The 20,478-nt window shown below is 24.6% G+C and overlaps 2 protein-coding genes across 2 annotated transcripts; one reads left to right on the plus strand and one right to left on the minus strand.

Annotated features, from left to right (window-relative positions):
• Nucleotides 1–11,007: 11,007 nt before the first annotated feature.
• LOC113550029 (erythroid differentiation-related factor 1-like) lies at nt 11,008–17,972 on the minus strand. The gene is made up of 19 exons (XM_026951621.1): nt 17,921–17,972; nt 17,502–17,713; nt 17,323–17,428; nt 16,988–17,134; nt 14,595–14,732; nt 14,339–14,493; nt 14,005–14,261; nt 13,712–13,932; nt 13,491–13,638; nt 13,218–13,339; nt 12,995–13,155; nt 12,753–12,890; nt 12,459–12,694; nt 12,185–12,364; nt 11,870–12,102; nt 11,643–11,780; nt 11,419–11,573; nt 11,110–11,283; nt 11,008–11,020 (listed from the first exon to the last, which is right to left on the minus strand). The coding sequence occupies exons 1-19, from the start codon at nt 17,921–17,923 to the stop codon at nt 11,008–11,010; spliced, it is 2,937 nt and encodes a 978-aa protein (XP_026807422.1). The 5' UTR covers nt 17,924–17,972.
• Nucleotides 17,973–18,783: 811 nt separating this feature from the next.
• On the plus strand, nt 18,784–19,702 carry LOC113550022 (heterochromatin protein 1-like). Its single transcript, XM_026951607.1, has 2 exons — nt 18,784–18,900; nt 19,246–19,702. The coding sequence occupies exons 1-2, from the start codon at nt 18,887–18,889 to the stop codon at nt 19,700–19,702; spliced, it is 471 nt and encodes a 156-aa protein (XP_026807408.1). The 5' UTR covers nt 18,784–18,886.
• The last annotated feature ends 776 nt before the right edge of the window (nt 19,703–20,478 follow it).

Genomic DNA, 20,478 nt, shown 5'->3' on the forward strand with positions numbered 1-20,478 from the left:
TTACGTGATTTCGTAAAAATTTATATTTCAGAGGTATGTTTGTAAATTTAAGTGTACATAGTTAACGTTAAACATTTGGTTGAAATTGTAAGTATTAACTACGTTTTTAAATTAGGTATAGCAAAATAAAAAATCAATTTTATCTACAACAGATTTTTGTTAATATTCTAATAAAAATTATTATTTTTTAGAAACTTATTCAATGACGAGGTTCATTCAAATCCTACTATACAGCAGAATAAGTTCCTGGTAATATTTTTATTTTAAATCACTTTGGATAATTGAATCTAAAACCTAAAATTAGTTTCCAATCGTTTTAGTGCTAAAAAATCTCGTTCAGCTGTGCATGAAGAATATTTTGAACTTCGATGTAACGTATCCGATTAAAAAAGTCATAGATCACTATAATGGATGTGTTAAATTTGAATGCAATAACAGATATCATTGTATATGAAAAAAATGGTTTTTCAGTCTAAGATATATAATATTATTAATAAATAACAATAATCTATATTTAAATTGTAATTTATCATTGTTTTACGCGGTTTTGTAAAAAATTAAATTTCATACACTTATACAATTTTTTCTACATAATATATTGACGTTAAAATTTTTTTTATAGTTTTTTGAAGAAAAAGTTATGGAGAACCTTGTATTGGTTTTTTTAACCTTAGGTATAAATCACAAAAATGTTATGAATTTTCAACTTCAAAATTCCTTGAAAATTTTCGCGATTTTGCCATTTAGGTATAGTTAAATTATGCTAAATCATATTATCACATTATAATTCCAAAAATGTTTTATTAATTATGAGATGCTATATATTATGCATGCTTATTATATACTATTAACAAAATCCCAGGGATGAAATATCGCCTTTAGCGACCTCCGGTTGGTGTGGGCGGTGGAGGAGGAAGGAGTGGTACCTATATTATGAATGGACTTATTTCTTACTGATTAGTGACCGTCGATCAACGACCGTTGAATCTTTAGATTTAAATAGGTATTATATAAATATTATGCATATTACAAAAATATGAATAATTAATAACTATTAGGTAGATTTAATTGTATTATCGTTAAGCACATTTATGTTACCTATGTTAATGGTGTCATTGTGATTAATAACTCATTACTCAATAGTTAATCTTCGTTTTATATCGGATTATGCATTTATCGTAATCCCACTGCATCACCCTCCACATAGGTACCTAATTATATATATTTTTAGACTGAAATATTGAATTTAATTGCCTACTATCTATTATTCATAGAAGTCGGTTTAATTATTATCTATTGGCTATTATTTAATATATATATACATATAGCTAACTTTATTGATGTATTATCGTTGATTGGGAAAACAATACAGGTATTACCCATGTATAATGTCCTAATATACCTTGTATTAATAAAAATATGAAATGGGTATAGACATTATTTATTTATACTGTATCTGTCTGTGATTTGTCCCAAACGGATATTCATAGACGCCTTATCCTGGCATACCACGTTTATCCACAGTGGCGTAGACATGATTTCTGAAAGGGGAGATCATAAAAAAAGAAGCTAAATGAAAGGGGAAAATTGAAAAATCCCCTAAAATCCTAAAATTTTTTAGGAGGGTAGCAAAATATAAGAACAAATGAGGAGCAATGAATATAATTTGAATTGATTCAAAATTCACATTAAACACAATATGGAAGATTATCCACTCCAATAATTCATAAAGTCAAAACTTCTGTGTATAAAATGCTCAAGGCTGGGCATTAACGAGTTAATAAGTTAAAAGTTAAGTTAATTTCAACTTATTAACTTAACTAGTTACGTTTAGATTTTCATTAACTTAATTATTAACTTACTAAATTTATTTTTTAATTAACGTGAAATTAATGAATTTATTTTTCATTTTAAGAAATAAGTTAAGTTAATTAATTTATTTTTTTAATTCACTATTTCAGTCGTTTTCATGTCAAAAATTATTTTTATAGTGAATTTATTAGTTAAAAATGTTATTTTTCCAATTATTCTGTACTCTAAAGCTTAAAGGAACACCCAGTATATATTAGTAGATATGAAAATCAGTGGCGTCATTTGAAGGGGGGCAAGGTGAGCATTTGCCCCTGTCTGATTTTAAAAGCAGCCCAATGGGCCGGTGTCTAGTTTTTGCCATTTAACCATTATTATATTTTATTAGTGAAAAAACAATTATTTTTTATAGTATTTTCAGAAAATATTTTAAAGTTTAACTGCTAAAAAATGTTTGTCCCAATGATACATTTTTAATTAATTGATAGTTGGAATAAATTTATATTTAGACGTATGCGGAACGTGTATGTATGTTTTGTGTGTGCGTGTACAGGGCATGATTTAAAAAAATTAGGGCCAAGTGCACAATTTTTTTTGTGGCCCTCAAGTCAAAAAAATTTTCTAGACAAATTCTACATAGAGAGGGGGGAATGTTAATAATAAAAAAAAATATTTATATGTTAAAAGTGTTAAATACCAAAATACCTATCTTAAAACTCATAAAATATTTGTACATTATTTCATGTACTATAAACACAATTTAGTTACTCAATTTAGTTACTTGGTCTAGTAAATTAAGGACAATGAAAAGACAATACTAATTAAATAACATAACAAAGTTATACTTTATTAAAATATTAAAAATACTTAAGGATTCTAATTTAAATTAAAATAAATTAATTTCAGTCTTCCATAAAATTATATAAATGGAAAATAACTTATTAATTTAACAATTTATTCTATATATTTAAAATTAAATAAAAATTACCAATTTCTATTTACATTTTATCATAAAAGAATTTAAATTAGTTATTAGGTATCAAATATTTCTGATGCTCAAACAATTTTCTAATGTTATTATTTTAATATTTTGTAGTGACTTATTAGCACTGCGATGGGGTATGGAATGACAAAAATAACTAAAATTCAACTGACAATTTAATGATAAGAATATACTAAAGTCTAAACATTGACAGTTGGTATTACATTTTAGAAAATACATTTTTGGAGAATTAATTTATAAAATAATAATTTTCTACAACTTACAGAGCTCGGGGGCCCCAGAAATTGGAAGCCAAGTGCAAGTGCTCCATCTGCACTTGTATAAATCAGGGCCTGTGGGTGTGTATATGTGTTTTGTGAAGAAAAATGATTTAGGAACACAATATTGTTGTACGCACAACAATAATAATAATTAATATCATAATTCCGTATAGTTTTATTTTTAAAATCTACAAATTCTAAAAACAACAATCGATTGACACTCTTATTTATCCTTGATCTCAGTTCTCAAACTTCAGTTAACTTGCGACAGTCGTGTATCACAATTTACAGTAAACTATTATATTGATAATTAAGTTCAGTTTCAGTAACCGCTTATATATATATTAATTTTTTTTCGTGACGCGTGTTTTCATTTTTATTTTGATATCAACAAAACATTTCTTAAAAAAAAAAAAATAGGTGGTGCGGCCAGGGACGGCCTGGGAGATAAATTCAGGCCAGGAAAATTAATTACCCAGGCCACATATCAATGTTTACCTGACAGGCGTTACTTTAGTGGTGGAGGTAGGGGATGGCTAAGCTTATGTTCTATCCCCTCCCCACCAACACTACCCAATTTATTTTATAATTATTTATTTATCTAATATTTTAGTTATTGTTATATGAAAGAGGATATAAAAAAAATATGACATTCAATCAGTATCAATATTTTGGTGAGATTGTTCATGTCTATTCAATTTGAAGCCTGAAGGCCTAGTTACACCTATCTCTATGATTATGTATTCTCTTTAAACAATTTAACAAAAAGTTCAATTAGCCACTATATGCTTGAATTTTTTTATTACAAATTATATTTTATAAACGCTAATAGACAAACCAAAAATAATATACATTAAATTAAGTTTTTATAATTGATTTTATATTTTAAATATAAATAATAAATTAAATATTTGATCATTATCAATATTTACCAAAATTTATTTTTTAACTAACTAAACGCTTCAGCATTTTTATTACAAAGTTTACTTCTTAACCTGTTTTTTTATATACTTTAATGAAGAAAATGATGGTTCAAAGGCAACTTGGGTAACAGGAAGACACAATAAATACTTATAAGTAACTGTTAATACTTGATAAGCGTTACTGGATAAATTGTATTTTATCAATAATTTGTATCAATACAATGTACAGTTTCTACAACTATAAAACATAACTTGACTTATTTTCTCAGTCAACTTTCAAATATCCTCATCATTATATCAATCTCCCAATTTATTATTTCATACTCGCCTGCAATCGACATTTTTAAAAATACCTAGTTATTTTAAAAACGTATTAATTCTCCGACGAAACTACATAATAATAATAATAATGCTTTTATGCATCCAAAATACTCATATTAAATGAGCAATTCTAGTTATTGTCTATTAGTAATAGGTAGTCTAAAAACTACCACTAATAACTTATAATATTATAATTTACTTTACGGGCTACAGGTGTTTGAATCGGGATTTTTATACTGTAGTATAGTAGTTTACAAATATTAATAATATATTTTTTCAGTAAAAAGAAATTTAAAACTAACTAATTATTCAAAAAAATAATGTAATATAGCCGTCAGGTCAATGACAAATCCCAATAATTCAGGCCACCGGGAATTTCCCGGTACTCCGGTGGGCCAGGCCGTCCCTAGGTGCTACAGCAAGTCGCCCAATAATCAAAAAAAAAAATTACTGAAATGTTCAATAAACAAATAAAACCTGTTATCAAGCAATACAAAATAAAAAATAACAATACCTAACTTAAGATAATATTAATTTCTAAATTCGATTTTATATACTTATCTTTTAGATTGACCTTTTAGAAAACCTTTGCCCCCTTCTATTGAAAACTGAAATGACGCCACTGATGAAAATATAGAAATACTGTATGTTGTATGAAGTATAAGCATTATAGTCTATAATTTAGTTGTGTGTTGATAAGAAATAAAGTATGCTAACGAATAAAAAAAATAACTTCTTTTAACTACATAAAAAGTTAAAAAAAAATGTGTATTAACTTTTAACTTAACTGAGTTCATCAAAAATTTTATTAACTTTTAACTTTTAACTTTTTCTTATTGATGCACAGTATCTTAACTTATGTGAGTTAAAAAAAATCATTAACTTGCCTAGCCTTGAAAATTTGACATCATTATGTATAAATAAAATAAATAATAATTAAATTAACAAATCTACAAATCTAGTTTTCTTTTTTTTTTTTTGCTAGTTAATCTAAAATTCTGCTGTATCTAATTAAATATTTTTATAAACTGGCATAAGTTTTAGACCATTCAGCCATTCCTATACAAATACATTTTCAACAATCCCGTAAATGTCTTTTTTAGATTTCAGATAAATGAATGGTAGGTACGTACTATGCACTATGACTGCTATGTATATGCGGTGAACTAAACCCGTTGTGCTAATGATCTCATTAGTCATTTCTCATAACAACGATAATATATCTCTTGAAATTTTAAACACAGACTCACAGTGGAAGCATAGCCCTTTTAGTCGAGTCTACATACATATTATACATATAGTATTGTTTCTATTGTATAAATAATAAAATAAGCTATAATAAAGTATAATCATAGTCGTCACTTGTCATTGACCATTTCGACTAAATAAACACTACTTTACTACAAATAAAATAAAATAAAATTATAATGGTATTCAGTATTGACAAAATTGTCAAAATTCAATAGCTCGATAGATCATAATATTACAAAATATTATATTGTAGTGCATACTGCATAATGTAAGCAAAAATAAAAATAAAACAAAAAGCCAATGGGGGATCTAACCCCCCACGTCACCTTTTGTATCGCCAGTGATTATCCACTTTGCACTACCTATTACAGTTTGTACTTGGCACTAAGCAGTTTTACACACGCATCCAAATGGTGTTTAAACTTATCAGTTTTCTATTTTACGTAAGTCATATTATTGGGCAAACCTAAGCTGTATGTTTTAGACGTTTTGTATAAATATGAAACTTTGTTTTCAAGCCATATAATATAATATTCTGTAATTTTCTGTTCGTGCCAAGCAAATTGCTCATCGCGGAACGCTAATTTGCGCGTCAATGACACTGTCTTAATTACCTTCTTTCCTCTCCATACTCCACTCTGTCCTTATAATTATGTAACTATTATAATATTATTGTTATTTATTCTTTTTGTATATATATTATTGGTCGGTCTTTTGCCGCATATTTTTATTATCATTCACTTTTTCATATCACTTGTTAATTATTTATTATTATTGTTGTTATTACTCTACGACCAACGCCCTTTTTTATATACCTTGTAATTATTATTATACTATACTGTTGTTGTGATCGCTTCGCTAGCACCTGGTTCTTTTTGTCGTGTTTCGTCGTCAATGCAGCACGAACACATATATTTGTTGCACATTACTACAAATAAAATATGATCTATTCTCCAATCAACGAGTGAGTCAATAATTTCATCCGTGTATTCCGTTTGTAATCGGGCCCAAACAGGTACCTATACAGTCAGAATAAAAAACAATTTACTTTATTTATAATACGCATTTATGAATCCTAGAAGAATCTCGTAAACTAATTAAAATATTAATATTAGCAGTTATATAAAACAACAATAATTATAATATAGAAGACAACTGAACTAACATATTATTTATTACAATATTGAGGTTTGTATAATTAGTTAAAAATGTATAGTTGTTTTAGATTTTTGGTATGTATACAGATAATAATATAATACGAGTAGAATGATTGATGAGCAATAAGTATATCAGCATAATAATTATTTTGTCTCTGAATCACGCAACTGCAGTGTCGGATAAACCGCCGGTGTAAGCGGTGATTGCACCGGGACCTCGACTCTTTAAAATATTAGGGCTAGGGTCCCCGATATTATGTATATCAAACATCAAAGTACCATAAAATAAAATAGATATTTAGTGAAATTTGTTTTGTTTTTTTCAAAATCGTGTAATGGATTTTGGTTTGAAACTATTTTTAATTTATTCCTATTGTTGGTTGTTTGTTTGAACCTTACCCAAGATATGAAACTTGGTTTATATTAGAGATGTAAGCTCGGTAAATTTACCAATTATTTTTTTTCAGGTAAATATTTTTTTACCGAAAAAATTAGCATGTGACACCTTAACGAAGTGAATATTCATAACATATCAATAGAATGGAATAATTAATAATATGAACTTAAAACGTAAAAGTTCAACATGCCTACAACTGCTGATAGTGTATTACCATGATATATAATATATATCTACAACTATTATATGCTATTAATACATTTTTTTATTATTAAATTATAATTGTAACTATTTATATAGGTATAACTAGAGAAAAATACAAATAAAACTAAAAACTAGAATTTATTTTGAATTTGGTGTTATTGTTATAGGTACATTTTTAATATTTATGTATATATAAAATAACTTAAAATATAAATATAAAAGTCAATAATACGCTACAATAAGGTATTTATATAAAGTCATTCATTAAATGGATAGTACCATGAACATCTTACTATTCAGTAAATAATAAAAATAAGCGTTACAATAATTATAAGTTTATTAAAGAGGCAGTTAAGAGTTCCTGGAGGTGTCCCTAAGGTGATATACAAGAATTATCAAAATCTACCAAATTAACAGAATTTCAGTAAATTTACGTTAACTTTTCTCGGTAAATTACCCAAAAATTAATTTACGTACATTTATCATATCTCCTTAGCATCGCAAGTCTGATAGTCACAAAATTCTAAACTGTAGTTATATCTTATGTTTCAGGTATACAATGTTACGGTCATTCGACAGGTGAAAAATGTAGTAATACAAAATTACATAATAGTAGGTACCTATACTCAATACTTGTATTGAGCAACTCAATATCTGTAATTAAATTTAAATTATATTAGATAGTCTTTCATGGATATGTACTGAAGTAATTTTCAAACAAAAATCATGAAAAATTACCTAAAAACATGAAAGGAAAGGAGCCACACTGATGACATTTTCTATTTTTGAAAACTTCAATTCAAAAAAATTATATCAATTAAATATACTCATGAATCATGGTCAATAATACATACAGGGTGATTCTTTTATCAAGAAATATTCATTGTTTCAAAAAGTATTCTTATTTTTGAAATCATTTTTTTATTAAATAAAAAAAGTAAAAATTTAAAAAATATAAGGATAAAAACTATTTAAAAATATAATTTTTTAATAAAAACGTTGTTAACAACTTGAAAGTGTAAAAAATGTACTTTTTGAAATAATGAGTGTTTCATAATAAAAGAATCACCCTTTATACACAAACAGTATAAGGTAAATAAAAACCTATGAGTTCTCAATATATGTTTTTGATAATCTTCTGATATTTTCTTAGTACTATCTATGAGAATTTAAAATTATAAATCTCTAATTTTTAAATATTCTGTTTTCACTAATGCAAATTGTAACAATAAGCATCATCTGTGTACCTGCGTATCATCATACATTTATTGAGTACAAACAAAAAACATAAGAGAGAAACGAGTATTTGCAATATTGTCTAGTAACATTTCCAATATTGCTTTTATTAATCAAGTTCCTAAAATACTAAGATGGATAATTCTTATGGTAAAAAAATATACATATTTTACAAAAACAGAAATAAAAGTTATAACACAAGTGTTGTATTGTTTTTATGTGTTTTTATTTATTGGTCACTAAAGTTATTACATATTGATACATCGATAATTTTTCAGAATATTATTATAGAAAAAAAAATAATAATTATTATTATTATTAGAATACAAAATAAAAAAAAACAATATTAGCAAAATACTTATAATGTTTGGTTAATACATAAATTAAAGTTGTATTTTTTCATTAATTTTGTCATTATAATTTCAGCCAAGCATTGATTATCTGCAAAGAACTGATTGTCAATTGTAAATATATGTACCTAATATTAAATATAAAACGCCTAACAATTTAAAATTAAAATGATAAAATAATGTGCTTATCAAAGAGATAGATAAACAATATTGTATGCTGACAATGAAAATATGTTATGGTTTTAGATATCACTTTCATAACTATGAGATAAGAAAATAAATCACAATAATAATTTACACAGGAATACAATATTATTTGATTAATTTTTGTTCAATTTTAACATTAATTCTGAATATAATTATAATGTAAATAATTTAAATAAAACCAAGATATATAGATAAGCTTAAAAAACTATTTTAATTTTTAATTTTAATCTAAAAAGCTTAAGTATTATTATTTAATAATAATTAGTTATTACTAGACTAATTAATAGTGTAAATAACATATTTTAGTCTTTATTAAGCAGATAATGCTTTCCTATTTTTTTTTCAAATAGTCACACTGTAAATGTAAACCTTGATTCACGTAGTCATGAGCATAGTTTTATTTATCTCTTTCAATCATAGCCACATAAATATTAGAATGTGCAATGCTAAAATAAGTTATTTAAATAAGTACCTATATAAATATAAATGTCATTTTAAAATAAAACTTTAAAAAGATTATAAAAATTAAAAATATAAAAAAATCATTTATTAAATTTAAATATTCCTAGCAAAAAAAGAAAAAATGTAAAATAATGTTGTGTAGAAAGGTAACCTTAAGTTAAGGCATCCTGCTTTATTATTATTTTTTTTTAATAAATAAAGTTGTTTGTATGTATTTATTTTCTCAAATTCTAGAATTTAATTTGTAATTTAAGTATCTCAAGTATCCAATTTTAACAATTATTAAATTGAAAAAAAAAACCAAATGCCCACAGCAAAATATAAAAAAATTATAATATCTTGATATTATAAATGTAATAGTTAGAAATTAATATGTACTTAATAACTGTGTACAATTAAGTTTTTTTATGTTTAAGAAAATAAATGTTCTACTACAAATGGTGATTGGTATTTTTTTAAACTCTTATAATAATATTAATAAAATATTAACTACTTTTGTTTTTAAAAATAAACTAAAAAAAAAAGTAATTAATAAACTTATTCAATATTAATTTTAAATATTTGATAATAATATTATTGTTTTTAGCAATTATAACACCTTTCACTACATTATCTGATGTTAAATTATTATATTATATTTTGTTTGTACTTTTATTATTATTGATAATAAATTTATTTTATAATCTAACATGTAGGCTTGTTAATAAGCATGAATAATTTTTAATTTTTACAATCAGACCATTAGAAGTATCTAAAGTGTATTGAAAAGCTTAGGTTCTTTTACATATTTACAAGTTCACCAATATTTTTTTTTACCATCAAAAATGTTTAAGCGTGATTTGTTTTTGATATACAGATACATCTATTAAATATACTCTCCAATAAATTATTAAGCTATCTCGATGGCATTTACATATAAATCTATTCCCACGTTATCAAAAAAACTAGTAATTGATTTATAGTTATCATAAGTTGTGAATAGTTATTTTTAGAAATATTATTTCTTAACAGTAAACGATAAATATTTTTCAGTTCATCTTCATTATCAGCCAGCCATCTATAAGAACAAATTAATTATGATTTGCTATAAAATAATTTGATTTTAAACACTGTATCTTTACATGTGTTAAAACAATTGTATAGTGTACACATACAATAATTGCATAATCAATAACAAGCTCACTTACTTGTACGTTTTAGTTATGGCTAACTTAATCATACACTTCAAAAGCTTGCAAACATTTTCGTTTAGATCTATTAAATTTTTAAATATTCTCTTTTCATAATTTGATTTATTGTGAATATCCAAGTCCTCAATTTTATTTTCAATGTAAAAATTTTTTAATGAATCCTTATTTTTAAAAAATTTTTCAAGTACATTATTACATTTTTTCAATGTTTTTATAATAGATTTGACATATTTAACATTATGCAATGTACCTAAGTCATAAGATAATAAATATAAAAATAAAAATAAGTATTAATGAAAATAGATACTAATTATTATAATACTTGAACATATTATATACCAATTATACATACCATCAATAAAGCGTATATCTAGTTTTATCATTTCTAAGAGAACTTCAAGACAATCCAATGGAAAGTTTAATTTAAAAAAGGTTTCAAATGAAGTATTATAATAAGACTCAATTTGAAGTAAAACAGAATCAACCTTTGGAGACTTCATGTGAATATATTTGCTATTAAATAAACATAAATGTAATTAAAATTAATTCATAACATCTAATAAAAACATAACAATTTATTTTAAGTAATGACAAGTCACAAGACACGATTACTATTAACATATTTTAAAAAAAATATTGTCTACATACTCTAAATTAATAGCAAACAATGATCCTAGCTTAAAGTGAATACATGCTGATTTAAACTCATATTCAGTTCTTCTGGTTGTATTATTTTTCAAATCACAATATTTCAAAGCTTCCTCATATAATTTAATACATTTTTGTTGGCTTTTTGAACTGTTCTAAATGTCAAAAAAAAAAAATGTTGATTAGAAATATGTTTTATTTAAACCCAGAAACTGCTTACATACTTTGGATAATATTGAATAGTTTTGATTTGATATACAGTGCAGAATTGAAAATAATTCATAGTTAAATTCATCCCAAAGTTCTGAATCAGACTCACGGTCACCCAACTCTAATAAAAGTTTCGTGTAGATATTTATAACCTTAAATTGTATATATATATATAAAAATAAATACATAAATATACATATATTATCAGTTAAAATTTAATCATTAAATTATGGAAACCAACCTTAGAATTTATATTATCTTCTTTAATTAATTCTTTGATGGGCATCTGAAATTTTTTTAAACATAGTACTATGTATTGGTAGAAACTTGCTAAGTTTTGATGTATCATATTAAAATTAATCTTATCATCTTGTTTTTTAAATATATTACTCCCCAATTTAAAATAAAGCTCTGATTGGTTTTGAAGCCATTTTAACTTTATAAGAGTTAGAGGGGTATTAGTTTCTATGGCATCTACATGAAAATATAATATTAAACAATATAATAAAAAAATCAATTATACATTATCCATAGTTTAAATTATACTACAACTTACTTATTATTTCATTCATGTAAAATGTAGTATATTGATAGTAAACAATGCCTAATCGTTTATTCAGAGTAATTTTTTTCTCAGTTTCTGTTTCTAATATCAATGCGCGTAGGAAACAATGTTTTGCTGTATTTAACATGCATTCTTTTGATTTAATGGTTTTTTTTGGTATTGCTTTTAAATCTGTAAAGATTTTAATATAATATTTCTTAAAATATAACTTATAATATAATTAAAGTAATTAATAAAATAATAACACAAAATATTATTTTATTACCTTTGTTAGTACAGTTTTTAGAATTATGTAACAATGTTTCTCTTAATTTAAAATCATACATTTCATCAGTTTCAAATTCACTTATGTACTGTTTTATTTTATCCCAAGAATTAACAATTGATAAGGAACAATTGCCACAACATTCTAATATAAGTTTGAATAAATTCTCCTCAGTATGGACAATCTGTAATTGACATTCAAGTGATCGCCGAAAATTTTTTAAAGCTTGTCCATAACTAGAAAAAAAAATTAGTTTAACATTTAATAGTCTAAAATATTTTTTACTTATCTTACTTATTGCATGCAAACCATTTATCAGCTAAATTAAAATATGTTCTGGATGCTTTTTCATAGAGCATTTGCTTGAGACCAGAATTACACAAATTATTGCTTTTAACATTAGGTGGATTATTCCAATTTGTTGGAATAGATCTAAAATGACAAAATAAAATAAAAAGTCAGGACTAGAAAATATTTTAATACTTAAAATTTAAAAAACAATCTAATTTGAATAACTATTTTGAGATGCTACTTACTTAGATTCAATATCATCTTTTTTTAAAATTTTTTTCCCTTTATTTGGTTTCTGATTTTTCTTTCTAATACCTTTAGTATGATTTTTATTATTTGCAATTTTTTCAGAAACAAGATATTTAATTGGTCTAGTTTCAGATAATGATATTTGTCCAAGTTCAACCTTTTTCAAGATAATACTTTAAATTTAAATTTTATTTATTAAATCAATTGTTTGATACATACCATAATATTTTTATCATTTTTGAAATATAGTAAACGACTTAAACTATCTCCAATATAATACAATGCCTCATAAAAACATTTGATTGCAGTTAAATTATGTTTTGATGTAGAGTCTTCGGATACTAATGAATAAAAGACAAAAGATATTGAAAATAATAAATTGTTTTCAAATAAAAATATATATATAAAAATTATATTGAATAATGAACTTGGAATATATTTTTTTCTGTGATACATTTTCATTTTGTATATCAATAGGATAGGTCTCATTACCAAAATCATATGATGCAATGGCAGTATCAAAATGAAAAATAGCTGGGTTTTCATTATAGTTAGTTAATTCTTCTTTTATAGAGCTTGATGGATTATTACCAAATGCAATGTAAAGATCTGATAAAAAACAATTGACATATGTAACAACCTAAAAGTTAAAAAATAATTTCAGTGAAAAGAATATTAACAAACAATACGAGTCATTAGTAAATAGTAATTACTTGTGGATATTTATGTTTATCTAATAATTCTAGGTTACTATTAAGTAAATGTATAATAGTAATGGAATTATACAGTTTCTCATTTTCTGGGTTATATTTAAATTTATAAGCAACCCGGTTAAACAACGAAGCCATTGGAAATATAAATGGATTTGGGTTATCAATTAATGATTCAGAAGATAATATTGTCAAATTATAAAGTTGTACCGTATCATTTTTCCCTGTAATTGAATGGATACAATTCATAATAAACTAAAGTTTTACAAAGAATTCTGATAAAGAATTAATTATACCTTTGAATAACCAATATGTATGTCCAACAATAGTTGACGATCGTAAAAATAATATTAGTTTTTGCATATTATTATTAATTAGATTTGGAGAAAATGTCGAGCCATTCAAACATGGTATATCTTCTGTCTTCACCCGTTCATACTTTTGGACAATACCATTTATATGATAACAAAATTCGATTTCAGGGATATCATTCATTAAGTTTTCTAGCCAATAATCAATCCCAGTTAACACACTTAAAGATTTTGACATGTCTCTAAAATAGACAAAATAATATTAGCATTTAGTTACTTAATAAAGTCATGAAATGTATTGGTAAAAAAAATATTAAACCTCAATTTTGTGCTTAAAGATGAATTATTGTCATTTCTAAAAATTGTCAAATTTGTGCCTATTAACATTCGCAAATCTTCAAAATCCCATAAAACATTTCGGTTAAATAATCGATGTATTTGAGGAAAACCTGGAAATATTTCTTCTGATGCAAGCTTAAGTAAAAGAGAAGTTAACTATCAATAATTGTATATACAAATTATTATGATAAGTATTAAATTAAAGTATATTTATGATGTTTTTAAGTTAAACTTACTTGAGAAGTTTCATTGCAAATATTTTTTATTAGGTCATTGTGTGAATCTAATCCTATGGTATGGTGCAAAAATTTTGATACCAAATTTTTATGATTAATTTTTCTAGAATTATTCTTCTTAAAAGTGATGCATTCAACCTATTATTTATAAATACAAATACAAAATTTTAGATTCAGTAAGATTTAAAAGCTCTAGATATCCAACTAAACTAGTATTTTCAACTTTGAAATTTCAGGATTAATATTTTAGATTATTTTAAGTTCTAAGAAATTATTTTATTGCTTATTTACTATAATTTATTAATGTTTTATTCTTTGATTTATATTTTTTTGTATACAAAAAGAGTAAGTTTCCTGTTTTTTGAAGGGGAACATAATATTTTAAATGTTTATGCACCCTAAGATAATTTTAAACAGATTGAAACATTGATATTATGGTACCTAATAATAATAATATAATAATAAAAACTAAAAGATATATTTACTACATTACATATACCTTGGCCAATTTGTATTTATTAGGTTAAATTAAATTTAAATATTCACAAATTGTGGTTATATTTAAAGCCTATACTAAAATTGTTAATTTATATTTCAGTATATTTGAAGTGAAAATAAATCTGATGAGACATTTTTATTACTTTCAAGTCATAGATCTTGAATTTTATTAAAGTATATTAGGTTGAAAATAGAAATTAGATACAATTGAATATTTGATAAAATAGTTTATATTTGGCTTAAAGGTAGTTCACTTAATTCCTAATTAAAAATAAAATCTAGTGAATATTCTGATTCCGAGTAAAAATGCACTAGAAGTCTTAAATTCTTTTATACACGACAATCATTGAAACTGAAAATCAATTGTATGTTTATTACATAATATAATGTAATTTAATAAGAAAAACAAATTCATCAAAGAAAGATTTATAATTATTTTAACAACTAAATGTCAATAATTAACATAATATAGTATATTAGTTTAAAAAGTAGCTAGGAGAGATAATATATTATATTGCCTATTTAGTTGGTATGCAAAATTTAATTTGCATATTGGAAACATTTTTAAATATTTTGCATATTATAATGAAAAAATAAAAATATATTAAGTTATATCATTACTCATTAGGTTTCTAATTGTTTATCAATAGAACTCACTACAACAATATATAGTTTGTAAGGTGTATCACAACAATAATGTCAATATAGAAATACTAGTATAAAAACTAATATAGTTACTTAGTTTACCTAGTATGCCTCAATGTATTTGACTCTTTGATAAATATTAAGTTTAGGGGCGGTTTTAGTTCTTTGCCTGGGAGGAGGAGGAATATTTTTGGTATGTATACATTTAAATTATAATCAAATTAATCAGCGAGTGTTTATATAAAAAATTAGTGTATTAAGTTATTATTTAGAGTAAAAATTCAGTGTATTTACTATTTATATAATAAGTAAAAAAAAATATTTAAATATTAATATTAATGAAATAAAAAATAGGTGTATATAACTTTGACTATTGACCATATTTTTTTGGAAAGTTTCAATTCTGAAATAAAATGATTAAGAATTATAATATTAGTTTTGTAGTTTTGAATGTCATAAGATTTATAATATATATTTTTAAAGACTGGAATTATATGCATTTAAAAGTTTCAAATATGCAAAATAATTTTTGATTATTACAACTAAATATTTATTTATTGTAAAATTATAAAATTAAAACATTAATAATGAAAAAAAATAAACTATAATTGTATATATAAATACAATAAGTATATTTTATAATTGCGATGAAAAAATAAACAATTTGTTCGTTATTGGAAATACAGTAATATAATACATAAAACAATAATACGTCAATCAATTTTCTAAGTGATGGTAATTTTGAACTTGCATTGTAAAGTAACTAACACAAACAATGTTAAATAAAATGAACATAACTTAAAGAACTATTAGAAATTAACAATTAAATTATTTCAATATTTGGTATATTTTTATTGAATACATTTTTAAATATGTTTCAATTTAATACATGAGTATTTTTATTTTTATCTTAGCATACTTTAATCATATAAGTTCATAAATACATAGACATTATGTATGTTTTAGTGCATATAACTCTAGACCCTAGAATAAGTTAATAATTCTACTATACATATATAATGTAAATATTTCACGACAAAGACCTTCCGTTGGGAGGTCTCTTCATTTTATCATTCACGAAACGTTATCATATATTCACTCTTATTTTTTAGTTATTATGTAACATAGAGCACATATAAAAATTATATTAATATAATGTAAAATTATGCTTTTTCCAATAATTGTGAATTATGACTATAAAAAAATACCACCTATGGTAATCAACCCACTCTAAATATGTATTAGCTTACCTTAGTACCAGAAGATTTTACTATATTGTTGTAAAAGAATTTTTTTAACCAGGCCCATTTCTCAGATGTATCTTGTGTCAAGTGTTCCTCGACATCAAATTCATCAAATAGTAAGGTATTACCAATTTTATGTACCATAATGCTAACCTTTAAAATAATTTAAATAGTTTAAATTTAAAGACAAAATAATTAAATTAAAATGTTTTATTTATTAGAATTATTAAATTATACTTAAATACTTATTGTAGATTTATCGATTTATACTATGATTTTTATATCATACATTTATATATAGTGTACTTGCAGAAGTATTAAAAAAATTAACATTTACTCACAGATTTCTTACTGTATGGCAACTTGCAAAGGTTCTTAATATTTTCTGCACTTGACACAACGTCCAGTTTGCCAATGTCTTCGAGAAACATATTTGCCATTTCAAAACTAAACAACATAAAGACGATATAAACTGAATGTTTTGTTACTTGTGAAGATAAATATTCCCTATATATCTTACCTAGAAAGTCCATGAAAATTACCAGAAACGCACCGCACACCAAATGATTCAGCCTCGTTACTTAAAAAATTTTGTGGTTTCAAATTTAGATTAGTGTTAACCTTATGATGAATAAAATTGGGTGTTCGAACTGTTGAAACCACAACAACAGCCTTTGATTTAAATTGAACACGTTCGTCGTTTAAAGTACTGTCCTGAGTATTTTGTTTAATCTAAAAATAAAGTATGCAAATTGCTCATGAACAACTGAAAAGTAAACAGTAGACAAAAAAAGACAACATCGATATCGATTGAATATCATATTATAAGCATAGCTGCAAAAGTGCGATTATTATGAAACACACAATAGAAATATGAATATGCCATTTGTTCAATAATGGCAAATGTTATGGAGGGTGTTTTCAAATTGTTTAACTTACCATGATGATCGAAGTTTAGATCTCTAAACGGATAAGCTGATAAATAGATGATACACAATGGTGGTTTATATCTACCGTCAAGTAATTTTCGGTAGTATCGTCTCACACTGCTGTAATGATAATAAAGCTCGCGATTACGCGAAATAACGAATAAGTACAATAAATTACTATCATCAAATGAGACAACGACGATGACGAACAAAGAACGCGAAACCATGTGGTTTACAACTTCATAATGTACGCAGCCAACATTTCAACAGTTGTAGTAATAGTAAAATTATAATGTACCTATATTATATAGTATAGGTACTTAATACTATAGTATTTAATATATTATTAATTATTATAATTAAATACAATTGGACGGTACTACTATAGTAAGATACTTGTTAAACTGCATCAGCGTCACGAATGCACACCACGACTATAAGTGGGCCAGAGATAATAGATAACTGTGGTTTTACTTATATACGACAACTAACAAGGGTTTGTTTATCACCTAGCTTCAAACAATTACGTGGCGGAATTTGTAAACGTGAAGAGTGATAAGCACTAGTTTGAAAAATGATAAAAGTGGTAAGGCAGGTAATATGTATGGTTATACGGTGTTTAACCAGTGATCCGCTTGAGGTGGTATTGCATAATAAGTCAAGGGATATTTTCGTTTTTTTTTATCCGAGCGAGTGCAGCGAGCGAATGGCGACGCCGGCAACACTGTAATAACTTTTTTTTCACATTAGTGTCTGCTGAATCACTGGTAAAACTTATGTAAAATGACCGCTAGGTTCGTGATGGTCACCGGCCACATTTCGTGTCACGAGCTAAACTATTGAGGTTATCTGTATTTGTTTTAGTTGTTAGTTGTTTGTTGTTCGATGATTTACTGTTTTAATTTCCTTGGCTGCACGGTTGATTTCTCCAACGCTGTAATCTGATTTCTGTTACTTTCATCAACGAGTCTTCGATATGAATCACAGGCGGTGAGTAACAAATAATATTTATACACGTGCATGGCCTTCCGACTTCACATTAACTCGATTTTTACCCACGGTTTTTAGTTAGCAAATGTTGTCCGTATATTATCTGCACGTAACTGAGGTATTTTTCAAAAAATAAAATTGAAATCTTATACTTCATAGGTCATTTTGGCTTAATCTAATAACATATTATAATTTGTAAGGAATAACATTTATAGAGGTTACACGTATACAAAAAAATTTTAGTAACACTGTTTGGTTGTTATCAGCAGCAAACATATTTAAAGTAAATGATATAATTTATTTTGATGTTTCAATTATTAACATGTTAATGTAATTTTATTACAGCCCAAACAAAGTCACTGAAAATGACGCAGATTCTAGTTTTAATTCTGTAAAACAAGAAGAGGAAAACCGGGAGTATGTTGTGAAAAAAATTTTAGATAAGCGTAAAAGATATGGCAAGGTGGAATACTTAATCAAGTGGAAAGATTTCAATGATTCGGAAAATTCTTGGGAACCTATTAAAAATCTTAACTGCAAATATTTAATTAAACAATTTGAAAAAAAAAGAAAAAGCATGCTATCAAATTCAATTGTTAAAAACCATGTATCATTAGATGTTGGTCCTTCTAGAGAAGTAGAAAAAATTATGGATGTTACTAATTGTGATGGCAAGATTATATTTTTAATAAAGTATAAAGGAATTGAAGAGCCTGAGGTGATAAAAGCTGAAGAGGCTAATAAATTATACCCGCAAGTCGTTATCAACTTTTATCAAGAAACACTTGAATGGAAAAATTAATGAACTGTTATAATGTAAATAAGGATGATGAATTGAACTTTTATTTTATATCAAATTCTATAATAAATATCTTAAATTATTTTATTTTTTTATTATATGTGACAGGTATACCATACAGATAAAAATATAATTTTATCAATTATAAAATACTTAAATATTAGCAACTTAATATACTTTCATAAAATAATCACTATTTTTATTTCACTGATATAATTTAATAATAGTGTTCTTTTAAAATGTATATATACTTCAATTTATATTATAACTAATTAACTAATTTCAAATTTTTTCATTATTGACTTGTTTAAATTCTAATGCAATAGTAAAAGAAAAAAATATGTTAATTTAAGTTTATTTATTTGTTTAAAATTTAAGTTAAATATTCAATACTTATTTTATTTTAATAATTAAAGCATTTTTCACCACATCTTATCTTTTATTATTAATAGACAGAATCATAGTACTAAAATAGTATTAAAAATCATATAGTTATTTTGGTTTTTTTATATTATCAATATATATGTATCATGTACAACTAATATGACCAAATGTGCTGATTTTCTATCAGATGTCTTGATAAATATTTTTATAATTCAGGACATCAAAAATAAAATTATACCGATTTTTACTCAGCTTTTACACAACTTCAAATAATTTTTATTTTATTTAATATTCATTTTTATCAATTGTACATTTTCAAATTTGATGTATTTTATTAATTTTAGTTGTAATTGTAGTTAATTGTATTCAATACAAATACAAATACAATTTGACAA

Source organism: Rhopalosiphum maidis, chromosome 1 (genome assembly GCF_003676215.2).
Source record: "Rhopalosiphum maidis isolate BTI-1 chromosome 1, ASM367621v3, whole genome shotgun sequence".
NCBI classification, from domain to species: domain Eukaryota; kingdom Metazoa; phylum Arthropoda; class Insecta; order Hemiptera; family Aphididae; genus Rhopalosiphum; species Rhopalosiphum maidis.